Raw genomic sequence first — 25,000 nt, 5'->3', positions numbered from 1 at the left:
ACCACATCTGCCAAGCAGATGCCTGACCAGCAGCGTAACCCAACGCGCTTAGTCAGGCCTTGAGGAAAAAAAAAAAGAAAAAAAGAAAAAAGAAAAAAAGGCAGCGGCTAAGTTTGCCTAGAGTTAGGAATGTTCCTAACGGTATGTTATTCACTGTGGAGGTGGGAACTTTCTTCACGGATAACCAAACTCAGCGCTGCCTAAAGTTCGCCTCATGCAATCCGCAGCGGAGATAAATTTTGACCGACTTAGAATCAACACAGGCCGTGTTGGAGATGTTAGGAGGAGGTCGAGGGGGGGTGGGGGGTCTGTGAAGGCGAGCCCAGAACGCCCCGCCCCCGCCCCCCGCCTCCCACCCCCTTTCTTTCTCAATAAGTTAATAAAAACAACAACAACAAAAAAACAAACAAACAAACAAACAACAACACAGAAATGGGGTCATTTCCAACTGGAAGGGTCGACATCGACCAGCAAAACACATCGACCAGCAAGAACTAACTCCGGGTGGGGGGATTGGGGAGGCGGGGAGGGGGTCATCATTCGAGGCTAGCTCAGAAAGACCCCCGCCGGGGGCAAAGTCCAGAGGTGGGAAGGGTGTATGTGTCTGAAGCCGTTAGCCGCTACACCGGGTCAGTAGCTGGAACAGAACAAAAGCAGACCGTACAGGACAAAAGCAGACTGTAGCGGTCAGTGGCTGGAACAGGACAAAAGCAGACTGCAGCGGTCAGTGGCTGACAAAAGCAGACTGTAGTGGTCAGTGGATGGAACAGGACAAAAGCAGACTGTAGCGGTCAGTGGCTGGAACAGGACAAAAGCAGACTGTAGCGGTCAGTGGCTGGAACAGGACAAAAGCAGACTGTAGCGGTCAGTGGCTGGAACAGGACAAAAGCAGACTGTAGCGGTCAGTGGCTGACAAAAGCAGACTGCAGCGGTCAGTGGCTGGAACAGGACAAAAGCAGACTGTAGCGGTCAGTGGCTGGAACAGGACAAAAGCAGACTGTAGCGGTCAGTGGCTGACAAAAGCAGACTGTAGCGGTCAGTGGCTGGAACAGGACAAAAGCAGACTGTAGCGGTCAGTGGCTGACAAAAGCAGACTGTAGTGGTCAGTGGCTGGAACAGGACAAAAGCAGACTGTAGTGGTCAGTGGATGGAACAGGACAAAAGCAGACTGTAGCGGTCAGTGGCTGGAACAGGACAAAAGCAGACTGTAGCGGTCAGTGGATGGAACAGGTCAAAAGCAGACTGTAGCGGTCAGTGGCTGGAACAGGACAAAAGCAGACTGCAGCGGTCAGTGGCTGGAACAGGACAAAAGCAGACTGCAGCGGTCAGTGGCTGGAACAGGACAAAAGCAGACTGTAGCGGTCAGTGGATGCAGTATCCTCACCCCTTTGTCTCCATTTGTCCTTCCACATAATTATCTGCATTCGCGGGCTGCATCTCTCGTGTTCACTGACATACCAAGCAGGGCTTTGACCGTCTATAACTCCGTCATGTAGGCAGCTAGCCATACTCCGTCTTCGGGCGTGCTCGTGATGGGTAATGTTCTTGTTTCCGGTGATAAGAAACTCTAGGGAGAGCTGGAAGTACAAGGTCTTCAGAGAAGAAGCCCCGCCTCAGTCAAGCGTTTGGGCTTTTAACTCCTTACAGACGAGTGCTCATGTTGTATATGTTCTTGTTTCCATGACGTACCGAACGCTGACATGGATTACGGGATCTTGAAGCGTGCGCGTTTGATCTTCTGTGTGAGTATTCACACGTAGGGGGTTCAGGCACTAGCAGCTCTGCGCATCTGTTGATATGGGAGACTGGTGACATCTCCACCCTTTCACTCACTCAGTACGGCCAGTCCTCTCTTCTCCTCTACACAGACCCCTCGGATGTCCAGTGGGTTTCTGAATGACCCAACCTTTAGCTTCCGTCGTCAGAATTGTGGTATTCTTTGTCAACATTCACCTCTTCAGCATAAGAGCCTTCCGCTTGCAATATTTTGATGATGGTAATTGGGGTGAAACTCTGTTAACGTCGCCACTTTCGCCAATCGTATGGAGAGAGTTAATCCACTGGGTGCTGCGTTTGAGATTCGAACACTCAGACTGAAAGTCCGACGTTTTTGGTCATAACCAGACAATGACAACTGATAGTTTCAAACTTGGACAGCCACAGTGCTCGACTAACACCCACCCATTCAAACAAAAAAGGTGGGAAAATATCCAACGGAACGTAATCATTGTCATATTGTTTTAAAAGTAATCACATTTTGTTTTGAAATTCAAATCTACTGAATGATTTTAATCAAGGCAGTTAAACGTCAAACAACAATTCTTATGTTAGAACGTCTTTAATATTTTTTCTCATCTGTTAACGAAGTGTTTTTTCCCATCACAAACACAGAACGCACATAGACAAAGAGTTTAGAAAAAAAAAGCAAAAAAAAAAAAAAAGCATCAAGGCACGTGATCATCATCAACAACAATGACGACAGCTTCATCAAATCTTTCGTGGTGGTTTGTCATGACGTGTTTTATGACGTGCGTCTTGGCGAACCAAACGTCACCATCGCCAGCCGCGCTGTCGACCAACAACAGTTCAGGAAACGGAACAGTGGACTCGGCGAACCTGGTGCAGAGTTACTGGGATCTCCACGACAAACTGGTGTCCAGACCGCACAGAGCTCCACTCGTGGTGGACAGCTCCGGAAACATGAAGGTTGGTGACTCACTTCAGCTGGTGTGAAGGGGTTAAAACACGTTTTGTTAAATAGCTTTGAAAGAGTTCTATTTTTAGTGACTCACTTCAGTTGGTGTGAAAGGGTTAAAACAAGTTGTTAAATAGCTTTGAAAGAGTTCTACTGTTGGTGACTCAATTCGGGTGTTGTGAAAGAGTTCAAACACTTACTGAAGTAGTTAAATGAAGTGGTTACATTGCTGTGAAGAGTTCTACTGTTGTTTACACAGCTCAGCTGTAAAACACGATGTTAAATAGCTTTGAAGGAGTTCTACTGTTGGTGAAACAGCAAAGCTGTTGTGGAAGGGCTAAAACACTTTATGAAGTTGTTAAATCGATGTGAAAGAGTTCTATTTTTAGGAACTCAGTTCAGCTGTTGTGAAAGAGTTAAAAAACGTACTGAATTTGTTAAATAGCTTTGAAAGAGTTCTACTGTTGGTGATTCAGTTCAGCTGTTGTGAAAGGGTTAAGACACGTTGTTAGATAGCTTTGAAAGAGTTCTATTGTTGGTGATTCAGTTCAGCTGTTGTGAAAGGGTTAAAACACGTTGTTAAATAGCTTTGAAAGAGTTCTACTGTTGGTGATTCAGTTCAGCTGTTGTGAAAGGGTTAAAACACGTTGTTAAATAGCTTTGAAAGAGTTCTACTGTTGGTGATTCAGTTCAGCTGTTGTGAAAGGGTTAAAACGCGTTGTTAAATAGCTTTGAAAGAGTTCTGCTGTTGGTGATTCAGTTCAGCTGTTGTGAAAGGGTTAAAACACGTTGTTAAATAGCTTTGAAAGAGTTCTACTGTTGGTGAAACAGTCAGGTCAGGTCATTAGATCTGCTACTGGTAACCTGTAATCCAGTACAACCTGTTCAGGGTCGGATTGCCGGCGACTAAACCGGCACTCCCACCGCTCCCTTCCGGGACTGGTGAGGCGGGTGGCTAGACACCCTTATGGAGATCCATAAAAGGGCGTTGGCTCAGGAGAGCCACCGACGGCCATCTAGCTCCACCGTGCTGTGTGCATGCCACACGCAGTTGGCCCCCAGGGTGTGTCTACCCATGCATGCGAAGTCTGGATCCAGGCAGAATCTGCGGAAGAAACCTATCGGTTCAACAGAGAGGAAGGTGGTTACAGCAACGCACTGTGGAGTGCAGAGAGCAAGATGAGACACCGAAAGGATATCTTGGTCATCCACTGCATCCGTGCTCATCCTCCAGTCATCTCGACTTAGTCTTGCCACTGGAAATTGGTGGACCCGGACGAGAGAGTGAGGTCGACGTTGCGCAACTCCTCTTCACTTTAAACAAACTCATCGCGCAAGTCATCAGTCATCCAAAATTACCTTTCATCCTTCATCATTTCATCACCCCCAAGTCCTGTGGCGACAGGCGAGCGACAAAACGACAGGTGTGGGTACACTGGCAGTCGCAGCTGCAGACCTGCACGCAGGCGGCTCAGGCCATAGGGTCGTTCTTCGTCGACAGGAGCAGCGATGGAGCTCGGCAGCCGTCTGAGCGTCTAAGCAGCCCTCTTTAGGAATGCACTGCTCACCTCCCTGGCATGAGGAAGGGGCTAGAAAAGGTGCCCTAAAAATTGCCTGCTCCATATCACCCTGGCCAGCATACCGTGGCTGGCGGGGACCCTACATCAGCGGTCGAAACAACAAGAAAGAAAAGAAAAAAACAAGGATCGTTCCTCTCACCATTGGTGCTTGGAACATAAGGACTCTCCTGGACAGAGATAACACGGACAGACCCCTAAGGAGAACGGCACTAGTTGCATCCGAACTCGCCAGATACAACATTGACATTGCAGCCTTGAGTGAGACTCGGCTTGCAGGCGAAGGCGAGCTCTGTGAACAGGGATCTGGTTACACCTTCTTCTGGAGTGGACGAGGAAGCGAAGAGCGACGTGAGCAGCACTTGTCAGCAAGCTAGCTGGAATCCCAAAGGGAGTCAACGATAGGCTTATGACCATGAAACTCCCACTGGCATCTGGCCAGAAGCACCTCACCATTGTCAGTGCCTATGCCCCAACCATGACCAACCCGGATGAAGTGAAGGCGAAGTTCTACGAGGACCTTCACTCTGTCATTGCTGCTATCCCTAAAGCAGACAAGCTCATCATTCTTGGGGACTTCAATGCTAGAGTTGGCTCTGACTACATCTCCTGGGATGGAGTGATTGGAAAGCACGGTGTGGGCCACTGCAACCCAAATGGATTGCTTTTGCTTCAGACCTGTGCAGAGCACGAACTGCTGATAACCAACACAGTTTTCTGCCTCCCTACCCGTAACAGGACGTCATGGATGCACCCTCGCTCACAGCATTGGCATCTCATCGATTATGTCATCGTCAGGAAAAGGGATAGGCAAGATGTACGTGTAACAAAGACCATGTGCGGCGCCGAGTGTTGGACAGACCATCGCCTTGTAGTCTCGAAGCTGAATATTCGAATCCAGCCCAAGAGACGCCCCCAAGGCCAGAAGGCTCCAAAACGGCTCAACATCGCTAAGCTGAAAAACATCACCATCAAACAGTCCTTTGTGGAGCTGCTGGAAGATCGTCTGGAATCCGCCTCTCTGGACAGCCAGAATGTGGAGTCTGACTGGAGGATCCTGCGTGAGCTGATCTATAGTACAGCTTCAGAGACCCTGGGACCCATGACCAGAAAGCACAAAGACTGGTTTGATGAAAACTGTGATGAAATCAAGCAGCTTCTGGATGAGAAACGCCGTCTGCATCAAGCCTACTTGAGCAACCCAAAGTCCACATCAAAAAAGGATGCGTACGATGCCATCCGCAGGACTGTTCAGCAAAAGTTACGCCAGATGCAGGATAAGTGGCTGAGTGACAAAGCTGATGAGATCCAGGGATATGCTGACAGGCACGATAAGAAGAGGTTCTATGATGCCTTAAAAGAAGTCTATGGCCCCACATCCTCAGGATCATCCCCCCTCCTCAGTGCAGATGGGAATACCTTGATCATCGAGAAGGAGAAAATTCTCGAACGCTGGGCTGAGCACTTCAACAGTGTCTTAAATCGCCCTTCTTCCATAAATGATGAAGCCATAGACCGTCTCCCACAAGTCCCCATCAACGAAGCACTGGATGATCCGCCAACACCTCTTGAAACCCAGAAAGCAATCCGTCTGCTATCCAGTGGCAAAACACCTGGCTCAGACTCCATACCAGCAGAGGTCTACAAGGATGGAGGCACTTTGCTGACTGAGAAGCTCCATCAGCTGTACTCACTCATGTGGAAAGAAGAGACGATCCCCCAGGATTTCAAAGATGCATCTATCATTCACTTCTACAAGCGAAAGGGGAACTGGCAAGCCTGTGATAACCATCGGGGCATTTCCTTGCTCTCCATCGCAGGCAAGATACTTGCCAGGATCCTACTAAACCGCCTCACAGCACACCTTGACCAAGGTCATTTGCCTGAGAGCCAATGTGGATTCCGGAAAGAGCGCGGAACCACCGACATGGTGTTTGCTGCAAGGCGGCTGCAAGAGTAATGTCAGGAGCAAAATGCTGATCTGTTCTCCACCTATGTCGACCTCACTAAGGCCTTCGACACCGTGAGTAGAGAGGGACTGTGGAAGATCATGGCCAAGTACGGATGCCCTCGGAAATTTATTTCCTTGGTCAGCCAATTCCATGAAGGCATGCAGGCTTGAGTCCAGGACAAAGGCGAAACATCTGCTCCTTTTGCTGTCACAAATGGTGTCAAGCAAGGCTGCGTCCTGGCTCCAACGCTGTTCAGCCTCATGTTCTCTGCAATGCTTACTGATGCCTTCAGAGATGGCGATGTTGGAATCGGCCTAAAGTACCGAACAGATGGCAAGTTGTTTAACCTCAGAAGGCTTCAAGCAAAAACGAAGGTCATGACAGACATCATCAGAGACTTTTTGTTTGCTGATGATTGTGCCCTCAACACTGGATCTGAAGCTGACATGCAACTCAGCGTCGACAAGTTTGCCACTGCCAGCAGAAACTTCGGCCTTACCATCAGCACGAGGAAAACTGAAGTTCTCCATCAGCCAGCCCCAGGGAAACCCTACGTTGAGCCCAACATCACAGTCAACGGTCAGAGACTCAGTGCGGTGGAGCGGTTCACATACCTTGGCAGCACACTGTCACGAAATGCAACCATCGACGATGAAGTGAATGTCAGGATTGCAAGAGCAAGCGCAACTTTTGGTAGACTCAATGCAAATGTCTGGAACAGAAGAGGCATTAGTCTTGAGACCAAACTAAAGGTCTACAGAGCAGTAGTTCTCCCCACACTACTGTACGCCTGCGAAACTTGGACAGTGTACCAACGACATGCCAAGAAGTTGAACCACTTCCACACAACATGCCTCAGGAAGCTACTGCACATCAAGTGGCAAGACAAGACCCCAGACACAGAGGTGCTCGCAAAAGCCACCCTTCCCAGCATCTTCACCATCCTGATGCAGTCCCAGCTTCGCTGGGCTGGACATGTGGCGCACATGCCAGACCATCGGCTGCCCAAAAGGCTCTTCTATGGCGAGCTGCAAAAAGGGAAGAGATCACACGGAGGTCAGAAGAAGCGCTTCAGAGATACTCTGAAAGTCTCTCTGAAAGCGTTTGATATCAACCCTGACTCCTGGGAGGAATCTGCAGTGGACCGTGACAAATGGCGCGCTGCTATGCACAAAGGCGCCAAGTTGTGTGAGGCCAACAGGACTGCTGCAGCTGTTCAGAAGAGGCAGGCCAGAAAGTCAAACAAGCTCCCTGACAATGGTATGCCTGTCTTTGTCTGCCCCAACTGTCAGCGAACATTTCGTGCGCAGATTGGACTATTCAGCCATCTGCACATTCACAGATAGATTCATGAGCATCCTCACCCCACCCCACCACCACCCTCCCCCCATCCCCCAGCTGGATGACAACGATGGTCATCATCGATCTCGATGGACACACACCACCACCACTGTTGGTGACTCAGTTCAGCAGTTGTGAAAGGGTTAAAACACGTTGTTAAATAGCTTTGAAAGAGTTCCACTGTTGGTGACTCAGTTGAGCTGTTGTGAAAGAGTTAAACACTTAAATTAGAATTGTTAGATTGTTGTAAAAGAGTTCAACTATCAGCAGAAGAGTAAAACACTCAATGTGTGAGTGCGCATGAGTACGTGCGTGCGTGCATGTATGTATGTGTGTATATATATATATATATATATATATATATGTGTGTGTGTGTGTGTGTGTGTGTGTGTGTGTGTGTGTGTGAGGGTCGGTGCGCAGGTGACTGTGACGTCATCCGTGGGCGTGACGTCAGTACTGAAGGTGGATGACGCTGTCCAGACGATGACCACTACCGTCTACCTCCGCCTGTGGTGGACTGACCACGCCCTGGCCTGGAACACCTCGGACTACGGGGGTGTGGACCGCATGGAGCTGCTCCCCAGCCAGATCTGGATCCCGGACATTTTTTGTTATAACTCCGTTATCGGTAAATGTATATATATATATATATATATATATGTGTGTGTGTGTGTGTGTGTGTGTGTGTTGTTGTTGTTGTTTGTTTTGTTTTCATTTGTTTTGTTTTGTTTTTCCTTGTCTTGTTTTCTTTCTTTCTTTCTTTATACCCCTTTTTTTTAAAAAATCTATTATTCCTCCTAATATTCCTTGTGACCCCGGTACACTTGGTAATAAAGACACATCCGATTCTATTCTATTCTTTCTTTCTTTATCTTCTTCAACACATCCTCCTTCTCCTCCACCTACTTTTCTTCTTCTTCTTCTGTTTTTTTTCTTCTTCTCCTCCTTCATCATCATCATCATCATAATTTTCTTCTTCTTTTTCTTCTCCTTCTTCACCACCACCACCACCACCACCATCATCATCGTCATCATTATTATCTTTTTCTTTTGCTTCTTCTTCCCCTTTTCCTTCTTCTTCCTCCTCCTCCTCACCACCACCACCACCACCACCACCATCATCATCATCATCTTCTTCTTCCTCCTCCTCCAACCAACCAATCAATCAACTTTCCCCCTCACACGTGCTTTTTTCAGTTTCAGTTTCAGTTTCTCAAGGAGGCGTCACTTCGTTCGAACATATCCTTATAAGCTACACAACATCTGCTAAGCAGATGCTTCACAAGCACCATGACCCAACACTCTTCGTCATACCTTTAGCGCATGCATATGCATTTATGTACCAGTCAGTGAATTTCGTCTGCAGAATTTTGCTGGAGGACAACACTTTTATTGGCACGGGCTTTTTTTTTCAATTTTTATTTAATTTTAATTTTAATTTTTTAGCGCGCCAAGTGCGTGCTGCACACGAGACCTCGGTTTATCATCTCATCCGAATGACTAGACGCTCTTTGGGTGGGGGAAAGTGATGGGGTTTCGTCCAAAATCAAAATTGTTGACAGACGTTAAACAAGAGGACGAGTTTCAGTTTCAGTTTCAGTTTCAGTAGCTCAAGGAGGCGTCACTGCGTTCGGACGAATCCATATTCGCTACACCACATCTGCCCAAGCAGATGACTGACTAGCAGAGTAACCCAACGCGCTTAGTCAGGCCTTGAGAAAAAAAAAAGAAAAAAAAAGGTGAATAAATAATAGATAAATACATAAAAAAGAACTACTACTACGAATAATAATATGTATAAGGCGCAAAAACTTGATGAAGTCAACTATAAGCGTACATAAATAAATAATTAAATAAATATTTTTTAAAGTAGTAATAATAATAATAAAATAAATAAATAAATGATAAAGTTTGATTTTCCAGCCGAACTTCGGGAAAAAAGGGCGACAGCGGCGGGAGTCGAACCCTGACAATCGCAATGGCCGAGTGGTTAAAGTGTTGGACTCTCAATCTGAGGGTCCCGGGCTCGAATCTCGGCACCTGGTGGGTAAAGGGTGGACATTTTTTTTTTCGATCTCCCAGGTCAACATATGCGCAGATCTGCTAATGAATGAACCCTCTTTGTGTGTATACAGCAAGCAGAAGATCAAATACGCACGGTTAACTCACTCAGTACGGCCAGTCCTCTCTTCTCCTCTACACAGACACCTCGGATGTCCAGTGGGTGTCTCAATGACCCAACCTTTAGCTTCCGTCGTCAGAATTGTGGTATTCTTTGTCAACATTCACCTCTTCAGTATAAGAGCCTTCCGCTTGCAATAGTTTGATGGTGGTAATTGGGGTGAAACGCTGTTAACGTCGTCTCTTTCGCCGTTCTTATGGAGAGAGTTAAAGATCCTGTAATCCATGTCAGCGTTCAGTGGGTTATGGAAACAAGAACATACCCAGCATGCGCACCCCGAGTATGGCTGCCTACACGTAAAAGCCCACTCGTAAACATACTGGTAAACGTGGGGAGCTGCAGCCCGCGAACTAAGAAGATGACCGTCATGGACCACTGCACTGCCCAATGAGCATCTTACCCTTCTTCTTCTTCTTCGTTCGTGGGCTGCAACTCCCACGTTCACTCGTATGTACACGAGTGGGCTTTTACGTGTATGACCGTTTTTACCCCGCCATGTAGGCAGCCATACTCCGCTTTTGGGGGTGTGCATGCTGGGTATGTTCTTGTTTCCATAACCCACCGAACGCTGACATGGATTACAGGATCTTTAACGTGCGTATTTCATCTTCTGCTTGCATATACACACGAAGGGGGTTCAGGCACTAGCAGGTCTGCACATGTGTTGACCTGGGAGATCGTAAAAATCTCCACCCTTTACCCACCAGGCGCCGTCACCGTGATTCGAACCCGGGACCCTCAGATTGAAAGTCCAACGCTTTAACCACTCAGCTATTGCGCCCGTCAGCATCTTACCCAATCTGCCAACCCCCCACCCCCTCCCACCACCCGCTTCTGTGTGTGTGTGTGTGTGTGTGTTCCAAGCTCTCAGCTTTTCGAACTCGCTGGACACAGTCATTGTATCACCGGACGGAGTCGTGTACGCGAGAACTGTCCTCAACGTGGAGAGCACGTGCGACATGTACATTGACCATTTCCCCTACGACACCCAGGCCTGCCCCATCTTCCTGGCCGCGCAGTCCAAGCTGGTCCACTGGGACATCCTGGACGACACGATCTCCTACGTGAATAAAGGCGTTAACCAGGGCAATTCGTGGGTGATCGAGGAGGTGTCCAGCTATCTGTGGGTGGACACCACCATCGGAGAGTCGCTGGCTGCCTTCCAGGTGAGGCTGAGGCGGAAGTCGACGTTCTATACGTGGTGCCTGGTGTTCCCGCTGGCCATGGCGTCCTACATGAACACCCTGGTCTTCCTTCTGCCGCCAGAGTGTGGGGAGAAGGTCTCCTTCATCGTCACCCTCTTCGTGTCAGCGTCTCTCACTGGCGGGTTGGTGTTGTTTCTTTTGTTGCTGGGGGTGGGGGTGGGGGCATGGGGGTTGGGGGTTGGGGTGGGAGTTTTGTTGTGGGCGTGGGGGGGGTGGGGAGGGGTAGGATGTGTGTGTGTGTGTGTGTGTGTGTGTGTACGCTGGTGTTAAAAGTGCTTACAAGTTTTTTTTTTATATGAATGATTCATCTATTTATTTATCAATTCATTTCTTTGTTTATTCATTCATTCATCTATTTCTTATACGTATGTTACGACACAATACAATACAATGCATCACAATACAATAATGATACAGCACAGTGCAGTGCAATACAAACAACACAACACAACACAACACAACAATCCCACGTGATGACGAAACCGACCTTGTTTTTTTCCACCATCAGTTTCTTCATCGACGAGATGCCTAGAGGTTTGGATCGCCTCCCAGAGATAATGTCCCTTCTGGCTGTGGTGGTGATAGAGAGCCTGCTCTTCACCCTCGTCTCCATCCTCCTTATCCGTCACCACCACCACCACCACCACCACCAGACCGCCACGCAGGTCAAGGTGCACCCGGACCACCACCCCATCACGTCACAGGACCCCTCCCGTCCCGCGGAAAGGAATGCTTTGCCAGCCACAGAGGCGGGAGATCCTCCGTCCGCGCGTCAAGGTCGTTTGGCAAACGCGTCGTCATCTTCGGGCGTCTCCGGAAAGAGGAAGTGGTTCCGAGTCACCGCCCGTCAACTGGATTTTATTTGTTTCACCGTCGCCTTCGTTTCCAACACTGTTGCTTTCATTCAGTTTTACTTCTCAACAGCGTAACTTTTGTTGGGAACTGTCATCGTTAACCTGTTCAGCTCTGGGGGGAAGTTTGTACAGTCTCGGCAGGCTTCCCTGTAGTATGTAAACTGATGTAGAAAAAAGAAGAAGAAAATAACCGTAGAAAATGAGTGCACTGTTTTTCCTCTAACCTGCACCTGGACACATCCGGAAATACTATGGCAGTTAGTTCCCTTTATTGGCAGTTTATGCATATGTAGGAACGTGAAAACCGGAACGTGAAAACCGATTTAAAGAGACGAATTTGGACGCCAGAGAAATGCTCAGACGCAGGGATCAGTGAGTTAATGCATATGGAATGCAGTGTATACTGAGCTGTAAAACACCGTTGCAAACAAAACCTGCTGGTTGTATAACAAACATAAGTAATACCCAGTGAGATATATCGTAGGAATGACAAACAGCGTCTACTTAGCGATATGTTCATCAAAATATGTTGCGAAAGATCGACATACGTTAAAACCAACTTCAGTTTGGAAGGCGGTAATTTTGTACGAACGTTTGAATTACGTAAGCGGGTAACGTGTATGAAAAACGTTTCAACAATGTAAACACCCAACATATCAAAAGAGGAAAATAAACTGTTTATTGAATATGATAATACAATATCAGAATTCAGACTGGAAGGGTCGACCACACATGGTGAAACGGATTAATTTGTTTTTACGATCATTACTCTGGTTCCAAAGCCATTTCGTCAGTTTTTTTTCATTAACATTTTTTTTAAGGGTCAAGGTGGAAACGTTATCATGATATGTCGATAACAGTGCAATGTTATTACAAGTAACAGGCATTATGCTTAACATCAGCATAGAATTGGGGACACTTTGCTCAGTTGTTACGTGCCCAGCAAAAACTGGGGAAAGAACAAAATCTATGTATTGCAAAAAACAACAACAAAAAACAAACAAAAAAACCAACCCAACAACATAAAAACCTATGGAATTTCATATGTATAAAAGGATTCTTCTAGTCAGCATTGTATTCCAACGAAACTCATCTTTGACGATCGATTTCTTTAACTACTGTTTTACTGCTCTTGATTTATGTAAAATGTTCTGAGATATGTCGACGTGATCTCATGTGTGTGTACACATATATGCATGTGTGAATGGAGGAGGGGTAGGGGGGTAGTGGGGGGGGGGGGGGGCGGGCAGGTATGTAGATATGTTAACTTGAACGTATGTACGTTTTACATTATGTTAATGTGTGTGTATGGTTTGATAGGTACAGCTTGGTGTGTTTTTGCACTTTGATGTGATGTGAAATGCGCTCATCTTTGAAGCAGACGTACTCTTTTAGTAACATAATCGTTTGTTTTTTTTTTGTGGTTTTACACAAAACTTTATACGGGGTTGGGTTTTTCGTGGACAGCGAACAACTGTGTTTTGTGAAAGATATGTTTGGACTTAATACAAATCATGATTGTAGATACATCCGTTTGATACGTTCACATATTGTGTCTTTTCACTTTCCCCTAATGAGCGAGTGACCCCAATGAAGGCACTGTGGCTCATAGTAGATGACACGTGTTTGTTTAAGTGGTTGATTAATGGTAGATTTACTGACATATTCAGGTGTGAATAGAATTCTTCTCAAGTCCGTGTAGGCTTTGTGAGAAAAGTCTTTTGGTTGTGTGGGCAGTTCTAAATAAATCACACAATTGTGGCCTGAGTTTTGAATTTAATGAGATGGTGTGACTGTGTTTGCATGTCGGCGTGTGTGCTTGCACACACACACAAATAAACACGCGCGCGCGCACGCACGTAAACACACGCTCGCAATCAGAAGATAATTCTTGACAAAATCAGCCATTTCATAACAATGCAGACTGACTTTACGAAATGTCGTTGGCCGCACATCTTTTGGTCGAACAACTGCTGAAGTTGATAATTATTTCACTGAGTGGACTAAGGGAAGAAACTCTTCAACGAATTTGAAACATACATGAGTTGATGCCCTTCGCATTAGGAGGCAGGAGGCAGAATAGTTTACACGCGTGCGTGCGTGAGTGAGCGCGTGCGTGCGTGCGCGCGTGCGAATTTTTGTCTAATATTGTGCTGTGTTGTCCTATGCTGTAGTGTGGTTTTGTGTTTTGTGGTTCTGTTCTCTTGTGTCGTGTCGTGTCGTGTCGTGTTGAAATTTCTTCCCTATGATATAAACCACATTCAAATGGTGTCACAAATATTCGGAATGTACAAACGTTTCAATGCACACCGTACCTCTCTTTTCCAAATACGAACAGAACAACAATGAAAACACACACGCGCGCGCGTACGCACGCATCCTAACACACACGCACAAACACACACACATACATTAAAATTCACTCTAAAATCACACTATGTGAATATACGTTAAACTGGAAAACACACAAACAAACACCTCCCTCCCCCCCACCCCACATCACCACACACACCCAAACACCCCTTCCCCCCACTCACACACCCTCCCCCTTCACACACACACACACACATATTAAAATCGACTCTAAAATCACACTATGTGAATATATGTTAAACTGGAAAACACACACACACACACACTCACAAACACACACACCTCCCCCTCGTCGCCCCCCCCCCCCTCCCCGACACACTACACACACACACACACACCCACCCCACCCCACTTCCCCACATACACCCAAACACCCCTTCCCCCCACTCACACCCCCCCAAACCCTTCCCTCCCACACACACACTACACAACATCCCCAACCCCACACCCCCCCCCACCCACCCCCACCCCGACACACCCCCACACAGCGGTCAGTCAATCAGACACAGGCCAACCCAGCTGACCACCACAGACTCCAGTGAGGGTCAGGAGCCAGCAGAGGATGACCACCACGCCAGCCGGACGGGTCAGCGAACTGGCCACACTGGAGGGACCGGGACAGGCGGGTCCAGGAGTGGAGGGACCTGGGACATCTGCTTGACCACAGAAAAAAAAACCCCAAAAAATCAGGCTAAAAGTTCCAGACTGCCTGCCAGTAAGTGGAGTGACGGCCTAGAGGTAACGCGTCCGCCTAGGAAGCGACAGAATCTGAGCGCGCTGGTTCCAATCACGGCTCAGCCGCCGATATTTCCCCCCCCCTTCCACTTGACCTTGAGTGGTGATCTGGACGTTAGTCATTCGGATGAGACGACAAACCGAGGTCCCGTGTGCTAGCATGCACTTAGCTCACGTAAAAGAACCCACGGCAAACAAAAGGGTTGTTCCTGGCAAAATTCTGTAGAAAAATCCACTTGGATAGGAAAAACAAACAAAACTGCACGCAGGAAAAAATACCAAAAAAATGGGTGGTGTTGTAGTGTACCGATGCGCTATCCCTGGGGAGAGCAGCCCGAATTTCACACAGAGAAATCTGTTGTGATAAAATGAAATACAAATACAAAAATATTACCGTGTAATATATACAGGCAGTTACAGTAAGCAACCCCAAGGCTTTCTTGAATAATTCATCTGTTTTCGAGTTAAGAACAAATCCACAAAAATTAGGCTAAAGATTCAAACTACCAATATTACCATTACTGTAAATCAGGCTAAAAGATTCAGACCGCCTACCAATTATCATCATATATTATCGTCAGTGTATAAAGGCAGTTGCAGCGAGCAACCCCAAGGATTTCTTGAATGATTCATCTGTCTTCCAGTTAAGGCCAATTATGTCTGATTTATAGATTGCCTTTATTTATTGCGATTTATTGAATGCCTTTCGTACGAAATATTACAAAAACATATTTATATATGATTATGTCTCCTTCACCTGCTGTTGCTGATTTAACAATGGATGCACAATGGTGATGATGATGATGATGATGGCGACGACAATAGTAATGAAAATGTAGGTATTGATGATGATGATGATGATGATGATGATGAAGATGATGATGATGATGGTGGTGGTGGTGGTGCTGCTGCTGCTGCTGCTGCTGATAACGATGACGATTATGACGATGATGTCGACACTGACGAGGATGACAATGCTGCTGCTGCTGCTGATGATGACGGTGATGATGATGATGACGATGATGATGACGATGATGATGATGATGATGATGAACATGGTGATAACGATAACGATAACGATGACAATGACGATGACGGTACCTGAAACAGGCTGGACGTTGACCCTGAGAACGGACACTGTGCCGGACACTGACCCTCCCAACAGCAGAAGGGGGAAGTCGGCCAGACCCGCGGACGTCGGGATAAACCTGTAAACCATAAACCACAGACCTCTGACACCGGGATAAACCTGGACACCATAAACCACAGACCTCTGACACCGGGATAAACCTGGACACCATAAACCACAGACCTCTGACACTGGGATAAACCTGTAAACCACAGACCTCTGACACCGGGATAAACATGTAAACCATAAACCACAGACCTCTGACACCGGGATAAACCTGGATACCATAAACCACAGACCTCTGACACCGGGATAAACCTGGACACCGTAAACCACAGACCTCTGACACACGTGTAAACCTGTAAACCATAAACCACAGACCTCTGACACTGGCGTAAACCTGTACAACACAAACCATGACCATCTGAGACTGGGATAAAACTGTAATCATAAACCACAGTTATTCTGGCACTGGGGTAAACCTGTAAACCATAAGCCACAGGCCTCTGAGAAGAAGAAGGAGGAGGAGGAGGAGGAGGAGGAGGAGGAGAAGAAGAAGAAGAAAAGGTATCACATCACATTATCTGTAAACTGGGACTTCATCGTATCACCTATGTTGTATCCTAGATACAGCAGAAACAATTCTATTAACCGAATTTTGCAACAAACACAATATGAAAAAAAAAAGAAAAAAAGAACAAAAACAAAATAAAACAATCCTTACTCAATATTCTCTGGATCGACGGAGTAGAGCTCGCGTGCCTCAAACATCTCGTGCAAGGTGCGACGAGAATCGCGGGGAATGCCTTCAGTGAAGAGGGTCTGGAAGCGAGGTTCGAACCCCCCTGGGGCCACGCTGTAGACGGCCAACGTGCCCGGCCTCTCGTTGCCCACAAAGATGAGCAGGTGCCCCTCCAGCACGCCCACGCTCATGCTCTCTGTCTCTGGACCCTGCATTCCGCACACGGGACAGGGGATGCTCAGAGGCGCCCGCGCGCGCGAGCACACACAGAGAGACACAGACACACAGAGTAACACAGACACAGAGACAGACAGAGAGAGAGAGACACACACACACACACACACAAACAGACATACACAGACAGACACACACAGACACAGACACACATACACACACGTGCATATACACAGACACAAAGTTATGCAGGCATAGACAAAGACACAGACGCTGACACAGAAACACACACACACACGCACGCACATGCACGCACATCACCACCACCACCACCCTCAACACCACTAACACCACAACCACCACCATCACCTCCCTCAAGCCCCACCACCATCATCATCACCACCACCAACACCCCACCCCCCACCACCACCACCACCACCACCACCACTTCCATCACCACCACCACCACCATCACCACCACTACCACCACCACCACCATCACCACCACCACCATCCTCAACACCACTACCACCAACACCACTACCACCAACACCACCACCACCCTCACCACCACCACCACCACCACCACCCTCACCTTATTATCAGACCGGGTGTCCATAGCGTCCGCCAGGAGGTCAGCACCGGAAGAGAAACAGTTGAAGAGGTCGGGACGCCATTGCGCATGCTCCTCCGCGATCTGACTTCCGCTGTCGAAGACCTGGGCCATGTCGAGGGTGCGCCAGACGGAGAAACTACGTGAGCCATACGTCATGAATCGCTCCAGTTTACCCTCGCTGTTCCTTCCGTCCACATTGGACAGGACGAGCCGGCCTTGGACAGGGATGGTGGTGATGGTCATGATGCTACTGCTACTACTACTACTACTACTACTACTGATGATAATAATAACAATAATTCTCATCATCATCATCATCATCAAATAGTAACATCCACAATAGTAATAATGACAGTTATAATGATACTGCTGCTGCTACTACTACTACTACTGATGATGATAATAATGATAACAATAATTATCATCATCAACATCAAATAGTAACAACTATATCAAATGTATGAACAGAACCAGTGGTAAAGACTGTAACAGTTGTGACATTGCAAGATACATAGTTTTCTTCTTCTTCATGTTTTTGATATTAGCAGGTGACATTGAACTTAACCCAGGACCAGCTGTAGGTGGTGAGCTCCGTGCCATACATATCAATGTTCAAAGTCTGAGAAATAAGATTGACATTCTAGACGTGGAATTAAGCAATTGTGATGTGATTGCTGTTTCCGAAACATGGCTTTCGGATACGGTTTGTAACAACGACATACTACTGACTAATTTTCACCCACCTTTCAGACGTGACCGGCCAAATGACCCTCACGGTGGTGTTGCAATTTATGTAAAACAATCTCTATATTGTAAAGTACGCCACGACCTCTCAGTACCTGACTTAGAAGCTGTGTGGATAGAAACAAAACTTGATCAGACAAGTTTACTTATTGGGTCTTTTTATCGTCCTCCTAATTCACCAGTAAATTATTGGCAATTAATTAGTGATAGTATTAATAAAGCAAACAGTACGTCAAGTAAGTTCGTAATATTTGGAGATTTTAATACTGACTTCTTGAACAGACCATCACAGCACTTCCTTGACATATTAAACCTATATGACTTGCATCAATTGACCAACCAACCTACACGGGTGACTGAAACTACCAGTACATGTTTAGATTTAATAATAACCCAAAGTCCACAAATCATCCAATCTGTTGATGTCTTATCCCCCATCTGTAGTGACCACAGTGTTCCTTGTGTTTCTATAAAGAATTCAGTTACTGGAAAAACTTCATTTAAGAGGACTATCTATAACTACAAGAAGTTAGATGTGGAAAAATTACAACGTTTACTATTAGGGATTAATTGGGATATTGTATTGTCCAAGGAAACTGTAGATGAAAGTGCAGAACTGTTTAGTGAAATTTTACTTGATATAGCTAAATCATGCATGCCTTTCAAGCAGGTTAAAATCTGCTCTGGTAATACACTATGGATGACCGATGAAATTCTATTCTTAATTGAACAACGTAAAGACCTCCACAAGAAAGCAAAAAGAAGCAATTTGCCAGGAGACTGGCAAAGTTTCCGTCAGTTTAGGAATTTTGTAGTATCAAAAGTTAGAAATAGGAAAATCGAATACTTAGAAGAATTGAATAAAAAGGCTTCTGATCCTTCACAATTTGGTAACAAAAATTGATGGCACTTGGTTAAGTCGTTTATGAGTAAGAAGGGTGTCGATTCAGAAGAAATACCACCGTTATTATTTAACGATAAGATGTACTACACAAATAAAGATAAAGCTAACATATTTAATGGATATTTTGTTAAACAGTCTACGATAGAATCTAGCAATAGTACTCTTCCAGTCATCCCTCAGTTAGAAACTGAAATATCTGAATTAAGTTTAACAGTCCCAGAAGTGACTGAGGTATTACAAACATTAAATAAAAACAAAGCAGCTGGGCCAGATCTTATACATAACAGATTACTCACTGCATCTGCCCACATTATATCTGAACCACTAACCAAACTATTTAATAAATGTTTGGATCAAGGAAGGTTTCCATTGCTTTGGAAAATCGCACGTGACACCTTTACATAAAAAAGGTGAAAGGGAGCTGTGCTCAAATTACCGTCCCATCTCATTATTAAGCTGTGTAGGTAAAGTACTAGAAAAATGTATTCACAGACACGTATATCACTATCTTACAATAAATAGTATCATTACACATGCACAATCTGGATTTATTCCTGGTGATTCAACTGTTAACCAATTAATAAATATTTATGATGATTTATGTGGTGCTTATGACCAAGGTATCCCGACCCAAGTTGCATATTTTGATATTTCAAAGGCTTTTGATCGGGTGTGGCACGCAGGTCTTTTATTAAAGTTAAACGCCATTGGTATACGTGGCAAATTACTACACTTCTTTCAAGACTATCTGTCACAACGATTCCAGACTGTAGTGTTCAGGGGTGAAAAATCAGATTTACAGTTAGTACCTGCAGGTGTTCCACAGGGATCTGTACTGGGCCCTCTGCTTTTTCTAGTGTATATAAATGACATAATTACAGATATTGAATCTGTTATAAAACTTTTTGCTGATGACACTAGTTTATATTTAGCACTTTCAGATCCACATATTAGAGCAGAAATAATTACCTCTGATTTGGAGAGAATTGTGGAGTGGGCAAATAGATGGAAAGTAAAATTCAATGAAGGAAAAACAGATCTGCTAAATATAATCCGTGTTAATCAACAAGCCTTACCCTTGGTATTCAATGAGAACATCCTTCAAAATGTCAGTACGCATAAACACCTTGGCGTCATTTTACAAGATGATTGTAAATGGGGGGAACATATTAACGGTATTGCCAATAAGGTAAGAATGTTGATTTCTTGCTTGAAATATTACAAATATAAATTAAACAGAAAAGCTTTAGAGACCATGTATAAATCATTTATTTTACCTCATTTTGATTACGCAGATATTCTGTGGGATAATTGCAGTGATGCTCAGTCAAACATGTTAGAATCACTTCATTTAGAAGCTATAAGAATCATAGTAGGAGCAGTAAAAGGAACAAGTCATACAAAATTGCATGAAGAGTCAGGTTTATGTTCTTTAAAGGAACGTAGACAAAGACACAAACTAATACAATATCACAAAATGGTGCACGGTAACTGTCCAAACTACTTGTCTGTCCTCGCACCCCCTCTAGTTTCAGCTGATAATCCTTACCACAGACGTAGACCACTTGAGAGAGCTGTGCCACATTGTAAAACCAACTTATACTCTGATTCATTTATTCCATCTACAACCAAACTATGGAACAGTGTCCCTGATAACATAAAATGTAGTGATTCTTTAAGCCTGTTAAAAAGATATCTTTCCTCTAGTGACACAGCCGTCCCCCCACATTATTACATTGGTAACAGAGAAGAACAAATTCATCATTGTAGACTTCGCTTAAATATGAGTAATCTTAACCAAGATTTGTTTGATCGTCATCTTCGACCGGATACAAATTGTTCTTGTGGATATCCTGCAGAGACAGTTGAACACCTTCTTTTACACTGCCCAAATTACAACATTATAAGAGAGAATACAATTACTACTCTCCCTGCAAATAGTACAAACTTAAATACGTTATTACGAGGTGACCGAGTTATTAGTTCCCTTGAGAATGAACACATATTCTTGACTGTACAAGACTTTATTGAACAATCAAAAAGATTCAAGTCTTAAAAGATTCACAATGAAATATTCTCTGCAGTTATAGTGAACAGTTATTTTGATGAATGGCCCCGGTTTCACTCTGTAATCTCTCTCTCTCTCTCCCTCTCCCATTGCATTACTCCTTAGGTGATGTTCACTTTCCAGTGTGTTATTATTGTTGCTACTATGTTAGTATTAGTATTATCATTAATATTTTCATTGTTGTTGTTGTCAGTGGTAGTTGCGGTAATAGTAGTTAGGGGGGTTTTTTTTGGTGTTTTTGTTGTTGTTGTTTTTTCTTGTTTAGTTTAGTTGTCTTGCACTTCAACCTTCTTTTCATTGTCAAATAATGTATTTTCGCCATTGCGTTTATGTATTGCTTGTTGCATATGAACGAGCACGATATAAGCTCATGCTTGTTGCTCAAGTCTTATTGAACGCTGTATTGCACCTTGTTTCTTGATATTAAAAAATGTTTAAACCAAATAGTAACAACAATAATAGTAATACTAGTAGTTATAATGATACTACTACTACTACTACTGATAATGATAACAATAATTCTCATCATCATCATCATCAAATAATAATAACAACCACAATAGTACTAATGATAGTTATAATGATACTGCTACTGCTGCTACTACTACTGCTGCTACTGATAATAATAATGATAATAATAATTATCATCATCATCAACTCCCACATTCACTCGTATGTACACGAGTGGGCTTTTACGTGTATGACACTTTTTACCCCGCCATGTAGGCAGCCATACTCCGCTTTCGGGGGGGGGGGTGTATGCTGGGTATGTTCTTGTTTCCATAACCCACCGAACGCTGACATGGATTACAGGATCTTTAACGTGCGTATTTGATCTTCTGCTTGCATATACACACGAAAGGGGTTCAGGCACAAGCAGGTCTGCACATATGTTGACCTGGGAGACCGTAAAAATCGCCACCATTTACCCACCAGGCGCCGTCGCCGTGATTCGAACCCAGAACCCTGAGATTGAAAGTCCAACGCTTTTTCCATTCAGCTATTGCGCCCGTCGATGATAATGATGATGGTGATGATAACAACGACACTTCTACTGCTTCTGCTCCTCCTCCTCCTCTACGACGACGACGATGACTTCTACTACTACTACTACTGCTGCTGCTGCTGCTACTACTACTACTATTACTACTACTACTGCTACTGGTATTTTAATAAAATTAGATTTATATGACGCCTTTCCTTGTATGCTCAACTGCACAGTACAGTGTAAAATCCGACATGTAAAACATGCGTTTGAAGACATAAGTGAAAAACTTACGGTCGTTCAACCAAATACTAAGGTGTGTTCAGGCACACACACACACACACACACACACACACACACGTCAAACATCACTCTACCCTCTAACCCCCCACACCCCCACCCTCCTCTCTCTCCTTCTCCAGCCCCCGTGTACAGAACAGACACCCTTCTATCATAAGTGGAGTGATGGCCTAGAGATAACGCGTCCGCCTAGGAAGCGAGAGAATCTGAGGGCGCTGGTTCCAATCACGGCTCAGCCGCCGATATTTTCTCCCCCTCCACTAGACCTGGAGTGGTGGTCTGGACGCTAGTCATTTGGATGAGACGATAGACCGAGGTCCCGTGTGCTAGCATGCACTTAGCGCACGTAAAAGAACCCACGGCAACAAAAGGGTTGTTCCTGGCAAAATTCTGTAGAAAAATCCACTTGGATAGGAAAAACAAATAAAACTGCACGCAGGAAAAAATACGAAAAAAACAGGGTGGCGCTGTAGTGTAGCGATGCGCTCTCCCAGGGGAGAGCAGCCCGAATTTCACACAGAGAAATCTGTTGTGTTGAACAAGAAATACAAATACAAATTTTTTTTTTTTTTTTTTTTTTTTTTTTCCAAACCAACAAAACATCATCTCACCAAGTGCAGAGGAATTGCGCAGAGCTTGTCTCAACTCAGCACTCACACTGTCAGCAATGTCAGAATCTGGAAAAGATGCTACCTTGACTTCAGTGGTGAACTAAGAGCGGAAGCACCAAAGAAAGGACAGAATGAAAGAGCAAATGGGTGGATAAATGAAGGAAGGAGAGAACAAGGAAGACAAGTAATAGGGCGGGAATGATAGGAGGACGGAAGGAAGAGAGAAGAAGGAGGAGAAGGAGGAGGAGGAGAAGGATGAAGAAGAAGAAGAAGGAGGAGGAGGAGGAGGAGGAGGAGGAAGAAGAAGAAGAAGAAGAAGAAGAAAAAGGAGGAGGAGGAGGAAGAAGGAGGAGGAGGAGGAGGAGGAGAGGGAAGAAGAGAAGAAGGAAGAAGAAGAGGAAGAAGAAGAAGAAGAAGAAGGAAGAGGAGGAGGAGGAGGAGGAGGAGGAAGAAGATCCTCCAATCCATCAATCATCTACCTATACAATAGAATAGAATAGAATAGAATAGAATAGAATATATCTTTATTACCAAGTGTATCGGGGTCGCAAGGAATATTGGGCGGTATAGTACACAACAAGATACGAACATAAATCGAAAATCATACACAAACACAGATACAGTAGAAAATAGGATACACACAAGTGCATATCAATATAAAAAAAACTTGTGCATACTCACACATGCACGCACTGCACATGCACGCACACACACACACACACACACACACACACACACATGAACAGAAACCGCATATTACATGTGGATGGGGCTGATGACTAGATCTTCAGGTAGATGGTTGTTGATTGCACAATTCTATTTATCATACTAGATTTGTTCGAGAGACAGGGCATTGACTGCTTTGGGGAAAAAGCTATCGGCGAAGCGATTGGTCTTCGTCCTTATACTTCTGTACCGACCAGAGGGGAGCATCTCGAAAATCCCAAAAGCTGGATGTGATTCGTCCTGGCTGATTGATTTTGCTCTTTTGAGTAGCCGCTTATAATATATGCCTTCTGGAGAAAGTAGATCAGCCCCGGTAATCTTGGTGGCAGTTTTTACGGTTTTTACCCATCCATCCATCCAACCACATACCAGTCCATCAATCCAGCCATTCATCCACACACTACCCCATCCTCCCACACCCACATATCCATCCACCCACCCACCAATCCATCCACCCACCCACCCATCCACCCGTACCAGGAATGTCTTTTCCACGGATCTCCTCAGAGAAGAGAGCAGGGGCGGGGTACTCCTGAGAGTCCCCCTCGTTGGCCGTGAGGAGGTAGTCCTCGCCGTCCCAGTGCACCCAGTCTATGGTGTCAGGCTGGTACATCCCGTACACCGGCCAGGAGGACATGTGGATGCCTGTCAACACGTGCTGGGATCGATAGAAAACAAGGACAACAACAACAACGCCAAGAAGATGGAGAAAAGGAGGAGGAGGACGAGATAAGCGAGGAGGATGAGCAAGAAGAATAGGAGATGGAGAAGGAAGAAGAAGGAGGAGGAGGAGGAGGAAGGAGGAGGAGGAGGAGGAAGAAGAAGAAGAAGAAGCAGAAGAAGAAGGAGGAGGAGGAGGAGAAGGAAGAAGAGGAGGAGAAAGAAGAGGAGGAAGAAGAAGAAGGAGCAGGAAGAAGAAGAAGAAGAAGAAGAACAACAACAACAACAACAAACAACAACAAACAACAACAACAACAACAACAACAACAACAACAACAACAACAACAACAACAACAACAACAACACCACCACCACACACACACACACACACATACACACACACACACACACACACACACACGCACGC

The 25,000-nt window shown here is 45.3% G+C and overlaps 3 protein-coding genes across 9 annotated transcripts in view; 1 reads left to right on the top strand and 2 right to left on the bottom strand.

Moving 5' to 3' along the window:
* LOC143285996 (neo-calmodulin-like) overlaps positions 1 to 11,697 on the bottom strand; it is a 131,251-nt gene extending 119,554 nt beyond the window's left edge. The window contains exon 1 of the mRNA XM_076593482.1: positions 11,440 to 11,697. Coding sequence (XP_076449597.1) covers positions 11,440 to 11,565 — 126 coding nt within the window. The 5' untranslated portion in view covers positions 11,566 to 11,697. The remainder of the gene's footprint in view (positions 1 to 11,439) is intronic.
* On the top strand, positions 2,512 to 11,060 carry LOC143285913 (acetylcholine receptor subunit beta-like 1; the record flags this gene model as incomplete). Its single annotated transcript, XM_076593363.1, has 3 exons — positions 2,512 to 2,710; positions 8,020 to 8,193; positions 10,642 to 11,060. Coding segments are annotated over exons 1-3 (792 nt in total), but the record flags the coding sequence as incomplete, so codon positions are not given.
* Positions 11,698 to 11,717: 20 nt separating the features above from the next.
* Positions 11,718 to 25,000, bottom strand: part of LOC143285995 (uncharacterized) — a 23,518-nt gene continuing 10,235 nt past the window's right edge. For 3 of the 7 annotated variants that reach the window (XM_076593475.1, XM_076593476.1, XM_076593477.1), the window contains exons 7-13: positions 24,391 to 24,558; positions 23,188 to 23,253; positions 17,555 to 17,790; positions 16,768 to 16,994; positions 16,016 to 16,122; positions 14,704 to 14,835; positions 11,718 to 11,967 (exon numbers count right to left, since the gene is read on the bottom strand). In XM_076593475.1, the coding sequence (XP_076449590.1) occupies positions 11,870 to 11,967; positions 14,704 to 14,835; positions 16,016 to 16,122; positions 16,768 to 16,994; positions 17,555 to 17,790; positions 23,188 to 23,253; positions 24,391 to 24,558 (1,034 nt within the window). In that variant the 3' untranslated portion in view covers positions 11,718 to 11,869. Of the gene's footprint in view, positions 11,968 to 14,657; positions 14,836 to 16,015; positions 16,123 to 16,767; positions 16,995 to 17,554; positions 17,791 to 23,187; positions 23,254 to 24,390; positions 24,559 to 25,000 lie in introns of those variants that run through there. The other 4 variants (XM_076593478.1, XM_076593479.1, XM_076593480.1 and 1 more) reach the window with 4 other exon arrangements.

This window comes from Babylonia areolata, chromosome 9 (assembly GCF_041734735.1).
Source record: "Babylonia areolata isolate BAREFJ2019XMU chromosome 9, ASM4173473v1, whole genome shotgun sequence".
Classification (NCBI taxonomy): domain Eukaryota; kingdom Metazoa; phylum Mollusca; class Gastropoda; order Neogastropoda; family Buccinidae; genus Babylonia; species Babylonia areolata.
This window is presented reverse-complemented; position numbering and strand designations above follow the sequence as displayed.